Source organism: Capricornis sumatraensis, chromosome 1 (genome assembly GCF_032405125.1).
Source record: "Capricornis sumatraensis isolate serow.1 chromosome 1, serow.2, whole genome shotgun sequence".
Taxonomy (NCBI): Eukaryota; Metazoa; Chordata; class Mammalia; order Artiodactyla; family Bovidae; genus Capricornis; species Capricornis sumatraensis.
The window spans coordinates 232,331,650-232,352,578 of record NC_091069.1 but is presented as its reverse complement, the minus strand read 5'-3'; the positions used below and the strand labels follow the sequence as shown (position 1 = coordinate 232,352,578).

Here is a 20,929-nt window from a genome sequence, read left to right as displayed (position 1 = left end):
AAAAGCAAAAGTGAATTCGCTCAGTCGTGCCCGACTCTTAGCGACCCCATGGACTGCAGCCTACCAGGCTCCTCCGTCCATGGGATTTTCCAGGCATGAGTACTGGAGTGGGGTGCCATTGCCTTCTGTGAAGAGATGTTAGCATTAGCAAATTAAAGCATTCTTTTCCATTTTCTGTGACACGAATAGACTAAGTTATAATGAGGATATCAGTCTGTTAGAGTGAGGATTATATCTGTTTGCTAGACTAGAGGCCCTAGTAGGCATAACCTGTTTCTTACTCTTAATTCCACTTTGCCAATAACCAGTTAAGAGGAAACCAAAGGGACTCCCCTGGTGGTACAGTGGATAAGAATCTGACTGCCAGTGCAGGGGACATGAGTTTGATCCCTGATCTAGGAAGATCCCACATACTGTGGAGCAACTAAGCCCATGGGCCACAACGACTGAGTCCACACGCTGGAGCACATAAGCCACAGCTCCTGAGCCCATGTGCTGCAGATACTGAGGCCTGTGCTCCGAGAGCCAGTACTCTGAAACAAGAGACGCCGTCACAACAAGGGGCCCGAGCGCTGCAACAGAGAGTAGCTGCTGCTCACTGCAACTAGAGGAAGCCCGTGCGCAGCAATGAAGGCCCAGTACAAGCAAAAATGTAATTAATTCATTAAAAAAAAAAAGGAAACCAAAGTATCTGAGGGCATAGGGAATCAGTAGACAGAAGGAGGTCTTCAGGCTTGTCTCTGAACCAAAGTAACTTGAAACCCCACCCCTCCTCATCACCACTCACCCCCTGGAGATGCAGATGCTTAGAAGTGTAAACAAATGAGAGGTGAGGAAGGGCAATGAAAGAGTGTAGGAGACAGTGTTGCTAGAATCTCTGAGGTGCAAAACATGATTGCTAGAATCTCTAAAGTGTGAAACAACTGCATTCAGGATCCTGGAGTAACAAGTAAAGGTTGCTAAGTTATTGAATAACTCATTCTTTGAAATGAAGACAATTTCTTCAATGAGTACTTTTTTCCTAAATCCAATGGTGATTTTATTCACTTTTAAAATTCTGTTGTGTTTCTTTCCTTAAAGGATTCAAGAGCCTATTTTCATCTGTTGGATCAGATTGCACCTAAAGGTGACCGGGATGATGGACCTGCCATTGCCATTGATCTTACAGGATTTAGTGTGAGTATAATTTTTAATTAAAAATTTAAAATAATTTTGTAAAATATGCACAGCATAAAACTTAGCATTTTAACCATTTTCAAGTGAACAGCTCAACAGCATTAAGTACATTTGCATTATGTGCCATCATCACCACCTTTCCTCTCTGGAATTTTTTCCTCCTCACATAGTAAAGTCTATAGGCATTAAACAATAACTCCCCTTCCCCCTCTCTCTCAAGCTCCTGGTAACCACTGTTCAACTTTGTACCTCTATGAATTTGAATAGTGAGTAGAGTCATAGAATTCAGTTCTCTACAGGGGCATTCCCTGGTAGAGTCCTCAGCCCTTCATTAAAATTTGGCTTTTATGCTTTTCAGAAGCTTTTTTCTGTGCCCTAGGCTCCAAACTTCCATGCTAAGCCATCTGGCTGTCATGAGTGAAGAAAGGGAATTGCAGGATCCTGACACTGAGTATGTGTAGAATCAACTTTATGCTCACCTATATATCCCTGGTGCAACATCACTGGAACTCACTAGGGTGCTTTTGTAGCTGTGACAGTGTACAAGGAAAGGGATTCATAAGCAATCAATTATCATTTCTTCTATTTATGTTTGGTAACACACAAAATAAAAGATGGCAATTCTAGTATTTATGATGTAGAAAGGACTGATGTAAATCCTGGCTCATCTAACAAATTTCCTAGGGAAGTCCATTCTTTGAGCATAAGCTGTAAATAACAGCGTTACATCTAAATGTTAAAATCTGATCAGATTACAGTTCGTATAAAAATCTATTAAGTGCTTAAAGTGTAACATCCAAGTTTAGTTTTAAAGGAAATTTGAGTCATCACTAATTATATTTCACATTATTATAATCTAAAAAGTTATGTACAATTTGCAAATTCGCTTGAGTACAAATATTAGGAACTGAAAAAAACTTACAGAAAGTTTCAAACTCATTCAAAAGTGAACAGACAGTGTACTGAACCACCATGAGTAGTTCCTCAGGTTCAACAGCTGTCAATGCATGGTCAGTCTTGTTTCTCCATTTATTACCTGTTTCCTCCATCTTCCATATTATTTTGAAGCAAATTCTAGACATATTATCATTTCATCAATAAGTATTTTAATACGTATTTCTAAAAGATAAAGGCACTTTGAAAATATAACCATAATACCTAAAAAAAATAACAGTAGTCTGTAATATCAAAATGATTAATCAGTGTTGATGTTTCCAGTTGCCTCATAAATATCAGATTTTCTTTTCATCATTTATTTGAATTAAAATCTAAATAAGGTCCATGTATTATGCCTTGTTCATGTCTACCTGAGGTGCTTATATTGTTTAATAGCATTGAATTTATTGCATTCTCTGATTTCAGTTACATTTTATTTACAACTCTGGTGCACAGAATTACATAAATCTTAGTCTGGTCATGATATACTCTCATCATGAGTCCATGCATGTTTTTGTTTAAATGTATTTTTCTTTGCTAGTTGTTTGTTGTATTGAAATTGTAACAAGTTCATACAGACCCTCAATCCAACAAGAATGCTAGGACTTTGACATCAGATTATATTAAGCTGTGTAGTTCTTCCCTGTCCCATCTCTCTGCCTGCCTTTAATGTGATAATCATCATCTTTATTCTTATGCTCATTGTTCTTTTGCTTTTAATACAATTTTCTTTCAGCTAAGTGTATTTCTTACAGATTTAAATCTTTCATTTTATTTTTTAACTTCATATGAAGTTTATCATGTTGTACTTAAATTTCTAGTACTTATTTTGAGTATATTATATTACTGAGAGTCACTCCTATTGTTGTATGTTCTTATATGACTATTAACACAGTTTCAATTTTCATCTGCTCTCCTGTTGATAAGCATTTGGTTTGTTTCCAAGGTTTTGCATTTGTGAAAAGTGCTATTCCTTCTGATTTTAGTATTTTTTTATATGTATCCCAACTTGTTTTTCATTGAGAAAAGAATACGCTGGAAATATCAGAGTAGATATCTTTTTATTAGTACCATTTGTGAGTAAGTCTCTTGGCCAGAAGGCACTTTAATATATGGCCCTGAACAAGTTACCTATAATTCAGCCAATAGCAGCTTACTGATAGGATATTTGAGAGTTTTTTGAGTACTTTATCCTTGAGGATGAAATATTCTTCTGATTCCAGCAAGAAACCTCAGAGACTTGTTCTTAACTGGTTTAAAAGAAATGGGGAAGTTAATTTGGAATTGCTGTGCATCCTGACCTCCTTTTGAGCCATCCATTGATTTATTTCCAGAAAAGTAATTGCTTATAAATCTGTATACGAATAAGAAATTATGCTAATCAAAAGTTTAATCTTGAACATTTTTGTTTTATTTCATTGTTTAGGAGAAAAATGACTTGAAGCGTGCTGAATTCATGCTTCAGGAAGCAGACAAACTGGGCTGCAGACAGTTTGTTACTCCTGCAGATGTGGTTTCAGGCAATCCTAAACTTAACCTGGCTTTTGTAGCTAATCTGTTCAACACGTACCCAGGCCTCCGCAAGCCTGATAATAATGACATCGATGTGAATTTATTGGAAGGTATGCTCTTTCTGTCTTTAATTGAGTCACTGTGTGTATCTTTTTATGATGTCGTCCTACTTCACTGTCGGAGGTAAGGGATTGTGGAGGGAGATGTAGTTGACTCTACGCTGGCATGTGCCTCCATTAAGGAGTTAAAGAAAATTGTTCATTTGGGTTAAAAGCAAATGCTGACGTAAATCGTACTTGTCTGTCATTTCTCCATAAGCGTTTAGTGAAAACCATCATACATTTAAAATATTCTCTTAAATGACTACATAATTCCACCACCAATATGTACAATGAAATATAGCTATTGAAAAAATAATTATTTGTAACGTTTTCCTCTTTTGAAAGCTTCAGTTTGACTCCAGTATTGTTCTCTTTTTTCTGTTTTTAGTTCACTTGAAAAAATTTACAATATTCATTACTTGTCTTGTGTGTGGGCTGTTGTTTTCTGTCTCATAATTTATAATACTTTCCTATTTTGCTTCATGAAATGCAGATTTGACCCCTCCTAATGTAGGTACTGTATTTAGTACTTTTCTATACTCTATAAATATACTCATTCTGAATGTGCTTTTTATCAGTACCATTTGTTCTTTCTATCTGGGTTGATATTTTTTGCCTTGTTCATGTTGTGTTTTTGGTTTTTTTTAATCTATCTTAATATGCCTAAAGAATGAAGGATGACAAGCAAGAAACAAATGAAACTTAATTAGAACAGCAGGTCAAGACTTGATTACGTAAACTCTATCTAATTTGCCTTCTCTAATTATGGGATAGTGGAGTTGTAAACACATTAGGGATCAGTTTTGACAGTTGGATGTCATGATTTGATGGAAAGCCTTTATCCCTCTGCTGTAAATAAACACACTTATCTTTTATCTCAAGTATCTCACTTATCTTTAATCTCTGAAAGGATTGATAACATATATCATTTTGTATTACTTAGCTATGTTACTTACATTTACTACATGTCATTGACACTTACAATATATGTATCATCATAATGACAAAAACATGCTCAGTGTCTCATTCTTTCTCATCTGTTTCAGCCTCTCTCCTTTTCCTCTCATCCTCACAACTACTCACAAATATACCAAGACCCACTTTCATACTAGAACTGAAAGGTGAAATAGTGGCAGCAGTGGTGGCAGTTATCAGAGGTAGGACTACTCGTACAATAGCCTTGATAACTGCCCTGGTTTGGAGAAGCTGATCCTGAGGTGAGGATTCTTCCTGGTGGGGAGAACTTGAACTTCAGTGTTCACTGTCTCACATCACCCATTCTTACTCCCTTCTTTGTCAGTGAGACAGAGTGAGAAATTAGCCCTATCATCTTTTTCTCTTTGACTACCACAACCAGAGTTCCAATGTCCTGGTCACTTTATAATGACAGCTTTTTGGTTAATGAAGGAAGCTTCAGATTTAACAAATACATCGTTGTAGGACTATGATTTTACCTCTGAGATTCAGTAAAATAAAGATTGTGTTCTCTGCATAGACTTGTAGATTAACAAATGTTGATTTTTCAGCAGAGAAATTTAGGGTGAGGGGTTAGAACTTTTCAAAAACTAAAAAGGGAGATGTCCATGTTTTTTTTATCAGTCTGGAAAATTTCAAAATTCCTCTCTGTCTTATAGTAGAAGGCATTGTTTAGAGTGGCATATTAAAAATGACCTGCTTTTTATAGTCACTGAATTCTTGCTAGATATCTTTTCCAACTTGCTCGCTCTCCTATTTGTCACGTTTGAATTCTTTTGCTGGTGTTCAGCATGCTTTTGGGATTTTTCAGTGTGAACAGGATTGCTAAATATTTCCATTAGTATTTATTTATATAAAAATACTGTGGGAAATATTTATCAATCATCTTTATTTAGAACATATGTATGTCCTGATACATCTGCCAAAAATGAATTTGACTTCGACTGTCACTGGAAGTTTTTCATCTGTACATTTGTTTTTGTATTCTTATGAAATTTGAAGCTTGACCTTATCACCTTCATATTCATGTATTAGTATGTCCTCACTGGCAAAGAATTTTATCTGTATGGAACTAAAGAAAATTAAAGGCCCAATTAAATAATAAATCTTCATATTAAATTGAGCCAAATATGGGGCTACCGATGCAGAGACCATCTCAAAATTTATTTGTGGTGATAGAAATACATAGACCATGGAATCAGACTTTGTCTAAATCATCGTACCCCCAATTTAATAACTGAGTACCTTTATGAGCCTTGGTTTTCTCATATATAAAACCAGACTTAATAATAATACTTATTTTGAAGAATTCCAGATCAAGTTAAAGTGACCTTTCATTAATGAACAAATTTTGTGTGCTCTATAATGGTCAGGAAGAGGAAAACAATATACCACTTTAGCACATGTAGTGAGTGTTCAATATATATTCCTTTCCTTTCCTCTTAGTAGCCTACTTTTGTTATTTCCTTTAAACTTTTATCAATTGCAACGCCAATTTAGTCCTAAAAATGCAGAGAATGTCATATAATTCTTTCTCTCTTTTATATCAGCCTTTAAGAGTTTACTTCCAAGGATGCTTTAGTTGTCTGAAATCTAGACAACATTTCCAGTCTGGAATACATATGTTTTTGTAATGCTTTACCATGACTCCTGCACAAATGCATAGTGCTTCTGGCTTTGAGCATTTATTTACCAAGACAGCTTGAAATGGTAGTAGATAAATAAATGCTCACTTTTAAAATCTCTTTTACTTTCCAGGTATCAAAAATTAAAATAATGATATAATTAGTGTAGAACAATAGGAAGAAACAGAAAACACTGGTCTACAATAGTTATAGAACTCAATGAAAATGCAAGCTTAGTGTCTTGTCTCATCAGGTCGAGCAGAAACTGGATGTTATTTTAGTAAAAATTAAACTGTTATTACACTATTGGTGTTTGAAACTTTAAAACATAATTTGGATTTTCCTATATGAAAATAATGTAAAAATTCTCTAATTACTAGAAAAAATTTATACATATAGCAAAATAGCAGAATGTAATAGAGAAATAACTAAAAGATAAATTCAAGTCACATGCATCAAGCTGCTAATCATAGTATGGTTACATTTATGTCACTTCAAGGAAAGCTGAAATATTTAATTTGCACCTAATTCAGTTCAGTCACTCAGTCTTGTCTGACTCTTTGCGACCTTGTGGACTGCAGCACATCAGACTTCCCTGTCCATCACCAACTCCCGAAGCTTGCTCAAACTCATGTCCATCAAATCGGTGATGCCATCCAACCATCACATCCTCTGTCGTCCCCTTCTCCTCCTGCCTTCAATCTTTCCCAGCATCAGGGTATTTCCTAGTGAGTATCAGGTGGCCAAAGTATTGGAGCTTCAGCTTCAGCATCAGTCCTTCCAATGAATTTTCAGGACTGAATTCCTTTAGGATTGACTGGTAGGAAGTCCTTACAGTCCAAGGGACTCACAGGAGTTTTCTCTAACACCACAAGTCTTCAGTACTCAGCTTTCTTTATGGACTAACTCTTGCTTCCATATATGCACCTTTTAATAACTCCCAAAACAAGGCAAGCATGAGTTCTAGGAGTAGTTAGTTTAACTTTGTTCTTTTTAAAAAGATTCTCATATCAGTTATGTATTATAAAATGACTGTGGCAGATACAACAGATGGATCCTTTTTGCAGACCTTTTATGCAGACCAGGGGAGACAAAATTTCAGCAAGAAATTATATAGCTATGTAATTGAACAGAGAAGAATTAAAGCAGATTATGGGAAAGGCTTCAGATAATGGTATTGGAAACCACATGAAAATGCAAGGGGCAGTCAACACAAAAACAGAATCTTTTAAATTTTATAAGATTTGGATTTCTGTTCTGGGTGTGTAGGTTTACTCTATGTGTGACACTCAGTCTGAAGAAGACTGCCAGGATGATGCACTAGGAATGGGCCCCTGGTGCTCAGATGGTCAAATGTGATAAATTGTCCTGGGGATCCCCCACGAGCTGAAGTTCAGATGGTGAGCTGGACTTGTCCATGTCTTAGAAGTGATGAGAGGTATAAACGTTTCCATTTTCAAGAGTCTAGTGATGAGAGGTAGGCAAGGACATTCCACTGTCCCCTAACTTAGCTGAAAAACAACAGTAATATTTCTAGGTGGCCCCTTAGGACAATCTGGAATGCTGGGGATGCCTAAAAGGTAGATATGGCAAAAGAGCCTCCATCTCTCTCTGTCCATACCAGAGCCCACATTCCCCTTATGGATGGGGTAAGCGCTGCTGTGAAGGGGAAGTTCAAGGACCATAGGTAATCACAGGTTAAATAATAGTGCCTGCAGGAGTTACTTCTTGAGGTGATCTTTGAGGTCTCGTGACTTACTATACTATGATGAAATGTGTCTTTTCGCACTCTGTATTGGGGCTATGTCCCTTATGTGTTTTCTGTAGGGACGATCTAAAATAACCCAGGAAGCCTATAAAATACTCAATGCTTGCTTTTATATTACCTGTAATCCCCTCTACGCTTCATTGCTGTTTGGTGTGATGAAAATGTAGGTTTGTGTGCTCAGACACTTTCCTGTGTAAAGCCATAATCTGTACAGATTTAGAGATAACACACTGGGAAAGGTAGAGCTTTTCTATTTGTGTTTAAAGTGCTAATGTTACCCTAAAAGTTTGTTTTATTAGTTTTTCACCAGTCCCCTTGCATGAAATCATAACTACAGATAGGACCAGATAGGTTTACCTGTTACTTTTGTGAACACAGAAACTAATGACTCAATAATTTACAAACGTCAAGTAAGGGACTCTAGATGAAGACATTTAGAAAGCAAATGGAGATTTTCTAGACAGGGGGAAAAGGGAGCTTTGGCGGAAAGAGATTTTTTTTTTCTTCCCTAAAAAGATTGTCCTAGAGAAGGAAATGGCAACCCACTCTAGTATTCTTGCCTGGGAAATCCCATGGACACAGGAGCCTCGTGGGCTACAGTCCATGGGGTTGCAAAGAGTCAGACATGAATTAGTGACTGAACAACAAACAAAAAGATTGTTGTATCATAGGAACCATGGCAAAATATGTATGACCAGTTTGTTCCTGCCAGAATGGTTTAAATGCAATTCTTGATTCCTTTTTTGTCCTGAATCATCAGTGTAAACTTGTGTCTACTTTAGGAGAGAGCAAGGAAGAGAGGACATTTCGGAACTGGATGAATTCCTTGGGAGTCAACCCATATATCAATCATTTGTACAGGTAAATATTTTATGTGTTTTAGCTTTCTGGGCCAGAGTCTAACTTTTCTAGTTTCAAACTATAGGTGTGTTTACATGAGAATATTTTGTAAAAATCTCAAAAATTTTAGCCAACATTAAGTTTCAGAATCCTGAGGATTGGCAATACACTGGATTTTAATAGAAAAGTATTATTTGAAAAGATAATATTATGATGTTATTAGTTATAATTTTTGATGATATAAATAATTTAGTAAAGATAATTCATCTTGCTTTTTTATAATTGCTAATCAGGAAAATAATAAATTATTTCAAGTTTAACAGATTAGAAGAACAGTAATATTAATTGCTCTTATTTTATTACTGTTCATCATTATAATTCACATTCTATTTATTTTTGCCCCAAACTTCAATTATCCCATAATTTGTTCTGAATACTTTTTTCTATTTGTAGAAATAATTTTGTTTCCCTTAGTACTTGGTTTGTTTTATTCTTTTTTGTTTAAAAATGACAACACATTATTAACATTTGTAGGATTAAGAAAATATTTTACTGAGCCATTTCCTGTGATCTCCAGTAGTGCAAATAAGGTGTCTTTCTAGGTGTAGATGAGAGGAAACCATCCTTCTCCATTATAAGACCTACCTGAGCATGCCTAAAAATGCAAAAGAACTCAGCTCCAGTTAATTGTATATTTTTCTAATTAATTAAACCTATTAATAATTTATACATCAAGGAAACTTCTTAATGAACAATAACTGCTTTTAATTAAATATGAACTGAAGACTAATACCACAAAAGACTATGTTCACTGGATGAGATTTATGGTGTAGTTATTTCTTGGTGTATATTCAAAATAGTCTTTAAAATCAGTATTGCCTGGTTGTGGTAACTCGCTTTGACGTGATAGACTTAAATTTCATAAAGTTTTTAATAGGAGAGTGTGAATTCAATTGCATGACAAGAGACACATGTCTTTTACACTGGAACTTCTCAGAGTAGTGGCCTTGTGAAGAGCTCTAGTACCGGAGGTAAAGAGGGGAGCTAATTAAGCTTGTTCTTCTAAAGGGGTAGCAGTTTAATAAGACTGCAAACTCTGTTACCTTCTTGATCTTTCTAAGTGTGATATCTCACTGAAAATCCTTGATTCAGAAACCTCAGGTGAAATATTATTTTTCTGAACCTACTAAATATTGCCACAATTAAAAGGCAGAAAATACATAATTCAGAGATTCTCAATTTTTCTCTTGTGATATACTTGTTACTTGGTATAAATATATAATATGATACTGCTTTATCATTACTTTTGTACTTACAATAAATAAAGAAATTTTCTTCTAAAAAAATAGGTTAGATCTTTTTGGACTCATTTGAAAGAATGTCTACAATATATAACTGAGAGAACATAATGATATAATAGGACTACTATAATCTCACTTTTATTTTAAAGTTGAGTATATACATATATGTATTGGAATTTTAAAAAAATCTAGAGGGATTAAAACCAAACTGTATACAACCTAGAGAAGAGGGTTAAGGTAGTGAGGAGACTTAGTTTTCATGTTAGTAACATAAATATGGTTTTGGAGGGGTTTTCTTTGTTTTACAATAAACATGTATTTTCTTTTTAAATTAAGAAGGACATTTAAAACTAGGAGATTAGAATTTATTGAGACTTCATGGTAGCTTCATAAATGTGGTTGACAGTGGAGAATAATTGACCAAATTTTTTTAGCTAAACATGATTATTTTTATTTAGTTCCTGAACTGCTAGCATAGGGTTTCCAGGTATAGGTAATTTTTGGAGGGGTAAGGGAAGTTCAGAAAATTCTCAAAAATCACCTTAAAAAGAACCATCAGGATATAGAAAAACAAGAACCAGAGGTTTAGTTGGCACCAGAACTATTGTCCATAAATTTGTGTCTGGGTCATATTCCTAAACCAACCCCTAAGTGATTAGCTCCCCACCTGCAGCATACCAAACCCAGCCTAAACCAAAGCAAAAGAGTCATTTAGATTGTTTTTAACTGAAAATTCCCTCCTCTCAAGTTATTAATATATTTTAAGAATTACTAGCCCTAGACTTTCTCTGACAGGTTGGTTCTAGAACACATCTGGAAATAATTTCAACTCTCTGGGCCTCAGTTTCCCTATTTGCAAAACATGAGTATTAATACCATACCTACATAGAAATAAGAATGAATTCCTTTAAAGAACAAAAAAGTTCATGAAATGAGATTTCAGAACTTATACAACTACTTCAGTGATTTACTTTTCATACAGCTTTCTCCATGTGCTGATAGATGACTTAGCTCTTGATTACCTTCATCAAAAAAGGACTCTTTTAAGACAGGAGGACTTTCTCTCTCCTTCACTCAGTGTAGGGCACAGCCCCCTGCATGGCCATATGGTGTGTGCTCAGAGATGCAAAGTAACTTTCATATGAACCTCAGCAAAACAGAACTCAATGAACAAGCTGTTGAGGGAGAAAACTCATGTAATTCAGCATGGAGCTAGCAAGTTAAAAATCAGTCACTGTTGCCTTATGTCCTTACCATACAGAATTGAAAACAGATTCAATAGATGTACTCTGGGTGCCTCAGGAGAACATGTTTGCCTGAATCCCAAGTAGTAGTATTTTTACTTCAGTAACTCCTCCTTTCTCCTAAATTCCTTCCTCTTAACCCTCACTGTTTGACATGAACAGCTTCCTACTGAGTAGCTATTGGTGATTTTTATATAATTAACTTTTAAAGTTTTAAAAATCATAATACATAAGTAATAGATGAACTCATTCTCATGGTACAAGCTTCAGGAAGTATGTAAGTATGTAGAACAACAATAAAAAACCATGCTAATCCCATCTTACCCAGCCCATGTTCCTTTTTTTCCTGCCCAGAGGTAATGGCTATGAATAGAGGTATTTAAATAATACTAACTCTGAATATATTTTTAATATTTTAGATTAAAAGATTAAAATGCATTAATATAATTAAAATACATTTAATAATATCTTAAATAGAAATATTTTAAAATTATATTTTAAATAAATAAATAACTGCCTCTTGCTTTTTTAAACTTGGTGTGTTGTATAAAGCTTTCATGTTAGTACATAGGGATCTACCTTGTTCCATCCTATGGTGGTTCAGGAGTCCAGGGTAAGGTTAATTTACTCAACAGCCCTTACTGTCAGGCATTTAAGTTGTCTCTAAATTTATAAATACCATGGGAGTGAATATCCTTGTACGTCTATCTTTGTACATGTTTATGAAAAAAATTCGGACAGATTCCTAGATTACAAGTTCTGGGTCAAATGATCTATTCTGCCTGCCATTCTTTAAGCATTCAATAGTCCCACTGTATTTTTATAGACAAAGCCCATCTCCAGTGTGCTTAGTAAAACCAGATCATACCAACATTTCCTCTTCCTTCATTTTCTTTTTCTCTTGTCTTAGTGACCTTGCAGATGCATTAGTCATCTTTCAGCTCTACGAAATGATCCGCGTGCCAGTTGACTGGAGCCATGTCAACAAACCTCCTTATCCTGCTCTTGGAGGGAACATGAAGAAGGTGAATGAAATAATGCCCATGCATCTGTTATTATTGTTCTCATATAAAACAGAGGACTTAAGGGTTTCATAAAGCTTAGTAAATGTAATCTGTCCCCACAGATTCATCCCAAATCATGTTATACTTATTATCCTTAATACAGGTGAGCTTTCGTGTTTGGAAAGATAAAGCTAGTCCTCCAAGTCAGACACTTTGTATTAATATTCTTGGAGATGCATTATCCATGAATTCCTATTTTATAATCGCCAAAACTTGCCAGATATTTACTGGTTATTTGTTAATATTTTCAGTAGATATTAACTGATTACCTACAATCTGTACATACTGTACAATGCAGGATATAAAATAGAGCAAGTCATGGAGTTGGTCTTCAGGAAACCCTAAAGAATATGTGTGTGTGCGTGCTAAGTTGCTTCAGTTGTGTCCAACTCTTTGTGACCTCATGGCCTGTAGCCCGCCAGGCTCCTCTGTCCATGGGATTCTCCAGGCAAGGATACTGCAATGGTTTGCCATGCCCTTCTCCAGGGGACCTTCCCGACTCTGGGATTGAATTCGCACCTCTCTCTTATATCTCCTGCACTGGCAAGCAGGTTCTTTACCAATAGTGCCACCTGTGAAGCTCAAGATATATATGCAGATAACTATGATACAATGTAATGTAGGCAAAAGTGAATATTATGAGTTCTAAGGAAGCCTTTGACAGATCACAACAAACTAGTAAATTCTTGAAGAGATGGGAATACCAGACCACCTGACCTGCCTCCTGAGAAATCTGTATATAGGTCAAGAAGCAACAGTTAGAACTGGACATGAAACAACAAACTGGTTCCAAATTGGGAAAGGAGTACATCAAGGCTGTATATTGTCACCATGCTTATTTAACTTATATGCACAGTAAATAATGAGAAATGCTGGTCTGGATGAAGCACAAGCTGGAATCAAGATTGCAGGGAGAAATATCAATAACATCAGATATGCAGATGACACTACCCTTATGGCAGAAAGTGAAGAAGAACTAAGAGCCTCTTGATGAAAGAGAAAGAGGAGAGTTTAAAAAGTTGGCTTAAAGCCCAACATTCAGAAAACTAAGATCATGGCATCTGGTCCCATCACTTCATGGGAAATAGATGGGGAAACAGTGGAAACAGTGTCAGACTTTATTTTGGGGGGCTCCAAAATTGCTGCAGATGGTGATTGCAGCCATGAAATTAAAAGACACTTACTCCTTGGAAGGAAAGTTATGACCAAGCTAGATAGCATATTCAAAAGCAGAGACATTACTTTTCCAACAAAGGTCCATCTAGTCAAGGCTATGGTTTTTCCTGTGGTCATGTATGGATGTGAGAGTTGGACTGTGAAGAAAGCTGAGCACCAAAGAATTGATGCTTTTGAACTGTGGTGTTAGAGAAGACTCTTGAGAGTCCCTTGGACTGCAAGGAGATCCAACCAATCCATCCTAAATGAGATCAGTCCTGGGTGTTCATTGGAAGGACTGATGCTAAAGCTGAAACTCCAATACTTTGGCCACCTCATGCGAAGAATTGACTCATTGGAAAAGACTCTGATGCTGGGAGGGATTGGGGGCAGGAGGAGAAGGGGACGACAGAGGATGAGATGGCCGGATGGCATCACCAACTCTATGGACATGAGTTTGAGTGAACTCCGGGAGTTGGTGATGGACGAGGAGGCCTAGCGTGTTGCAATTCATGGGATCACAAAGAGTTGGACACGATTGAGTGACTGAACTGAACTGTGAAGTTAGCCTGCAGTCTCATGAGTTAAAAATTATCTCTAGTGAAATATAATCAATGGAACTATAACCATATTCCTTGATAGTAATCTAAATATTATAAAGATATTCAAATTCTTACAAATTGACTTATAGGTGGGAAATAATTCTAGTTAAAATTACAATAAATCTCCTTATGCGTATGTGGGCATGTGTGTGCACTAGGGGATGGGATTATAAAGGTGATTTTAAAGTTCAACTGGAATAAGAAATAGACCCTAATCATCAAGAACATTTTCTAGGAATGTTGAGGGAGAAGCTGTTAGCAAACATAAAAATCTTATGATAAAGCTAAAGTAATTGAAATAAGTTTTTAATATGCATATAAAATATTTTTATGCATATAAAAAATAATATGCATATAAAAATCAAATGGATTACAGTAGCCTAAAAACCTATCCTAAAATATAAGAACTTAATATATAACTAAATATATAACATAATATTGCTTACTGAATCCAGTAGGGAGAGAAAGGATTATCCAAAATATGATGCTGGAACAACTGAGTAAATATTTTGTAGGGAAAAAAGTACTTTTCACCATATATCAACTACCCAAATAAATTCCAGTAGAATAAAAGTGAAGACTTAAAGGCTTAAATGTAATAAATAAAACTTTAAGAAAATAGAAGTGAATTATAATTTACTCTTACAATGATAAATTACAAATAAATAATTGATATAGTAGATTACATATGAATTTAAAACTTATGCAAAAATAAACACCAGAAACAAAACTTAAAAGTAAATAAAAATAATAAACTATGAAACATTTTCAACAGAACAATAAATGGTTAATATCCATAACATAAAAACAGTTTATACAAATCAATTACTATTACTAAAATTTTAATAGCAAAATGGGAGAGTAAACAATATGCGTGAACAATTCACAGAAAAAGAAATAATGATGGATAATATACACATGAAAAAATTTTCACCCACAGTAAAGAAATGCAATTTAAGATAAAAGACAATTGGGAATTCCCTGGTGGTCCAATGGTTAGGACCTGCTATGGCCTGAGTTCTATCCCTGGTTGGGAACTAAGATCCCACATGCAGCATGGTGTAACCAAAGAAAATAAAATGAAAGAAATAGATTGTACTGCATCCAGTGTTAGAGGGAGTGTTCATTTGTATAAACTTTCTAAAACAGTTTGGTAATATATATCAATAATCTTCCAAAAGTCCTTTTAATTGACCTATAATTTCACTTATTATCTGTCATTATTAGTTATGTTTTTTATATGTAATAATGTGTATATGTCAATCCCAATCTCCTGATTTATCCCTCCTCCCCTTACCCCCTGGCAAAACTATAAGTTTGTTTTGTACATCTGTGACTCTATTTCTGTTTTGTAGATAAGTTCATTTGTATTCTTTTTTTCAGATTCTTCATATAAGTGATATCATATGCTGTGTCTTTCTCTGTCTGACTTACTTCACTCAGTATGACACACACACACAGACACGTGTTCAAAATGTACTTCTTCCTCTTGATCTCTAGACTGTGTATTTATAGACTTTGTAATTAAAAAAAAATCCTATTTTTGAAAGACAAGAAAGAAAGGCATCATAATTTTAAAAGTAATTAAATGGATAGTATAATTGCAAGAGGTTTATATATATTCACATTTTTCAGTATTTCTAGTGGTTGGACTATCTGTGTTTTATATTTTATTTGATATGCCTGTAATTATCATGGAGTAAAATTCAGGAAATTTTGTTACCTAATTTCATATAAGTTTTTTAAATCAAAATTTCAGATGCAAAATGTAACAGGAAAACCAACTGAACCCTCATTGATTATACCTGGAGGTTTTGAATGTTAATTATATGATGCCACAAATTAATCATATGTAGCATGTTCCCTTTCAACAAATACTAGCTATTTATAGAATGAACACAAGTCCTGAAATAAGTTCAAGATATTTAAAAAGTAAAGAAGCAGTACTTTCATGACGCAGTATCCAGGGACTTATTTCATGGACTTCAGGCATTCATCAGCGGATGTCGCTTAGCTTCATTTGTGAAGTTCGTAAAACTGCACCACTTAAATAGCCTTTCTTCACTGTTTCTTTGGTATTTCTTTTCCCTTGGAACTCTGTCTCCCGTTATATAGTTTTTTTTTTTTTCATTTTCAAATTATCTGAGCTTCACTTTTGAAATGCTTGGTAATCGTTTCTTCCATTAATTCTGTGAGACTATATACTCTCCACTATTTTCATGGTTTGTGTTCTTCTTACCTTTCATAGGGTTTTAAACTTCTAGCCTGACAACTCTAGGCTCAGTTCCAAGGCTCAGTTCTTGGTCTAATGCTCTTAACGTTCTGTATTTACATTCTCAGGGAGCAGATCCTTTTTTAGAGTGTTAGTTTAGTTCAGTTCAGTTCAGTCGTTCAATCGTGTCCCACTCTTTGCGACCCCATGAATCACAGCACACCAGGCCTCCCTGTCCATCACCAGCTCCCGGAGTTCACTCAGACTCATGTCCATCGAGTCAGTGATGCCATCCAGCCATCTCATCCTCTGTCGTCCATTCTCCTCCTGCCCCCAATTCCTCCCAGCATCAGAGTCTCTTCCAATGAGTCAACTCTTTGCATGAGGTGGCCAAAGTACTGGAGTTTCAGCTTTAGCATCATTCCTTCCAAAGAAATCCCAGGGCTAATCTTCAGAATGGACTGGTTGGATCTCCTTGCAGTCCAAGGGACTCTCAATAGAGTGTTAAGTACCACCAGAAACATGGCTTACTTCTAGGAACCTAACTTCTTACTCTTTCTCTAGTTTGGTACCTGTCTTCATCTTAGAACTATTTTGTCCAACTTGGAATCAAATGTTGCCAAAAAGTAGAATTCATCTTTTCCCTTATGCCAGCATCCATTTCCATTTTCTCTTTGACTGCTCATCGCATCAGCATCTCGGCCCTCTAAACTATTAACCCCGAGCTCTTTTCTCACCATCATTCTCATCAGGAATTTTACTCAAACTAATCATAAAATAGAGAGCCCTTTGTTGAAATACATTTTACATGAGTAATTATTACAGTTTGTTCAGAAATTCTCCTGTTGCAATGACTGGCAGTGGAAAACTTGCTTTTTAAAAAAATCTTCTGCCCACACTTTGCAGCATGTGGGATCTTATTACTATTTCCCTGGCCAGGGATCAAACCCATGCCTCCTGCATGGAGGTCCCACTGGACCACTAGGGAAGTGCCCCAAATATGCTGGGTTTTCTCTCTTCTATCCACACTATTACATAAACAGAGCTCTGATGCTGTGTTTCATAAATAGGAATTCATTTTTTCAGTTATGTGCATATTTCTATTTAGAAGCCTAAATCGATAATCCTGGGAAAGAGAAAGAATTTTGTAACATTATCTCCGTGCATTAAAAAAAATGAATATGTATCTAAGATTTGATTTAACTCATTAAGGGAGCAAGGCAGATATTACAGCAGGTTCATAGTATCTTCTTACATTTTTATTGGTAACAAACTGACCTCTGGGAATTTGCATTCTGTTTTTTAAAGAACAGTACCCATTAATTTATACAAATTCTGTTATTGTGTAGTCCTTTTCTCACTTTTTCTGGAAACATTTTCTTCTTAGAAAAAAAGTATATCTTTGTTTCTCAGGTTTACTTGTTTTGTAATGAGGTCTTAACTAACTTGGGAAAGAAAATTAGGAGAAATCAGTCATACTGTTTTTCTTAACTAAATGTTTGAAAGTGGAAGTGTTAGTCAGTCAGTGGTGTCCAATTCTTTGCGACCTCATGGACTACAGCACGCCAGCCTTCCCTGTCCTTCACTATCTTATGGAGTTTGCTCAAATTCATGTCCATTGAGTCAGTGATGCCATCTAAACATCTCATCCTTTGTTGCCCGTTTCTCCTCCTCCCCTCACTCTTTTGCAGCATCAAGTTCTTTTCTATGAGTCAGGTGGCCAAAGCATTACAGCTTCAACTTCAGCATCAGTCCTTCCAGTGAATATTTGGGATTGATTTCCTTTAGGATTGACTGGTTGGATCTCCTTGCAGTCCAAGGGACTCTCAAGAGTCTTCTCCAACACCATAGTTCAAAAGCATCAATTCTTTGGTGCTCAGCCTTATTTATGGTCCAACTCTCACATCTGTACACGACTACCAGAAAAACCATCAGTTCAGTTCAGTTCAGTCGCTCAGTCGTGTCCGACTCTTTGCAACCCCATGAATTGCAGCACGCCAGGCCTCCCTGTCCATTTGACTATACGGACCTTTGTAAAGTAATGTCTTTGCTTTTCAACACACTGTCTAAGTTTGTCATTGCTTTTCTTCCAAGGAGCAAGTGTCTTTTAATTTCATGGCTGCAGTCACCATCTGCAGTTATTTTGGAGCCCAAGAAAATAAAGTCTGTTACTGTTTCCATTATTTCCCCATCTATTTGCCATGAAGTGATAGGACCAGATGCCATGATCTTTGTTTTTTGACTGTTGAGTTTTAAGCCAGCATTTTCACTCTCCTCTTTCACCTTCATCAAGAGGCTCTTTAGTTCTTCTTCACTTTCTGCCATAAGGGTGGTGTCATCTGCATATCTGAGGTTATTGATATTTCTCCCGGCAATCTTGATTCCAGCTTGAGCTTCATCCAGCCCAGCATTTCTCATGATGTACTCTGCATATAAGTTAAATAAGCAGGGTGACAATATACAGCCCTGATGTACTCCTTTCCCAATTTTGAACCAGTTTGTTGTTTCATGTCTGGTTCTAACTGTTGCTTCTTGACCTGCATACAGATTTCTCAGGAGGCAGGTCAGGTGGTCTGGTATTCCCTTCTCTTTAAGAATTTTCCAGTTTTTTTGTGATCCTAACAGTCAAAGGATTTAGCATAGTCAGTGACATAGAGTTAGATGTTTCTCTGGAATTCTTTTGCTTTTTTGATGATCCAACAGATGTTGGCAATTTGATTTCTGGTTCCTCTGCCTTTTCTCAATCAAGCTTGTACATCTGGAATTTCTCAATTCATGTATTGTTGAAGTCTCAGTTGAAGGATTTTGAGCATTACCTCGCTAGCTTGTGAAATGAGCACATTGTATAGCAGTCTGAACATTCTTTGGCATTGCCCTTCCTTGGGATTGGGCATATATATGTGCATACACATATGGGGCATATATATATATATGTGTGTGTGTGTGTGTGTATACACACACACAAATGAGTGCATACATACGTACACACACTATATATATATATATACACACACAAATGAGTGTGTGTTCTGAGATAAGTATAGTACTAGATGACTGGAAATAATGAACTTCTGTAGAGGCTAGGATAGACAAAAACTTTTTAATTGTACTTTTATCACTGGAAAGAAGTCGTTAGTTTACTTGGTGTTCATGCATCAGATTCTTACTATAGTGGACAGGGCTTCCCCGGTGGCTCAGATGGTAAAGAATCTGCCTGCAATGCAGGAGACCTGGGTTCGATCCCTGGTTTGGGAAAATCCCTTGGAGAAGGAAATGGCTACCCTCTCCTGTATTCCTGCCTGGGAAATACAGTGGACAAAGGAGCCTGGCAGGGTACAGTCCGTGGGGTCATAAGAGTAAGACATGCCTTAGTGATTAAACCACTACCATGCATCCGATTCCTACTGTAGACAGGACACTGTGCTGAGTCCTGGGCTGGGGGTAGGGAGAATATGTACAGGTTTGTGCATTTTATAATTTTTTTCCTTTAAAAGGAGCTTATGTATGATTGGCAAAAGAAAGTTCATAAAATGCTAAGTAGAAGATGGTGCATAAGCATTATAAAATAACCATGTTTGGAAGTTCAACAAAGGATGCAGATGATATAGTTAAGGTTAATCCTTTTTTGAAAATCATTGGCTTAAAGCTTAATTTTAAAGGATGGGTGAGATCTAGATATAAAATACTAGAAATGAAGTTAGATTCTTAAACAATTTCACTTTTCACTAATTTAAAATGTAGACAAAATAACGCTGATTACCTCAATTGATGGAATACAGAAAACTAGGTTTAGAGTTTCAGATTTGCCACTAATTCACTGTGTAATCTTGGACAGTCAAGACTTTTAAGAGAGAATCTTCAAACTTTTCAGCCAGTTGTTTCCTTACCCAGTTAACCCCTTGGTGCTCTGATATTTTCAGCTATAAAATGGAATAGTTATTTCCCTAATTTCACTGGTTACTAGGATATGAAACTGTCATAAATTTTCAGTGTCATCACAATTATTTTTCAGATGACTGAACTAGGCTGGCCTATTTCAAGAAATACATTAAAAATTTTGTCGTTATACCCAAACTTTTACTTCCTACTTACAGATTGAAAACTGTAACTATGCAGTGGAACTTGGGAAGAATAAGGCCAAATTCTCTTTGGTTGGCATTGCTGGGCAGGACTTAAATGAAGGAAATTCAACACTTACTCTGGCATTGGTGTGGCAGCTGATGAGAAGGTAAAGACTGACTTGTTTGTGGCATCACTATCAGTTTCCTTCAACAAGTCATTTGAAGTAAAATTTTAGCTACTTTTGTAGAATAGCAAACACAGAAGAGAAATATACAATGCAAAATATATTGTTAATGATTTGTTGTTGACAATAAATTTTTTATAAGTTTACTTTATTTTGAAAGGGACTCAATCTC

At 35.9% G+C, this 20,929-nt stretch overlaps 1 protein-coding gene across 1 annotated transcript in view; it reads left to right on the top strand.

Annotated features, from left to right (window-relative positions):
• Nucleotides 1-20,929, top strand: part of PLS1 (plastin 1) — a 127,332-nt gene that overhangs the window by 94,438 nt on the left and 11,965 nt on the right. Inside the window, exons 9-13 of the mRNA XM_068965650.1 lie at nucleotides 1,081-1,176; nucleotides 3,539-3,734; nucleotides 8,876-8,954; nucleotides 12,389-12,503; nucleotides 20,606-20,739. Coding sequence (XP_068821751.1) covers nucleotides 1,081-1,176; nucleotides 3,539-3,734; nucleotides 8,876-8,954; nucleotides 12,389-12,503; nucleotides 20,606-20,739 — 620 coding nt within the window. The remainder of the gene's footprint in view (nucleotides 1-1,080; nucleotides 1,177-3,538; nucleotides 3,735-8,875; nucleotides 8,955-12,388; nucleotides 12,504-20,605; nucleotides 20,740-20,929) is intronic.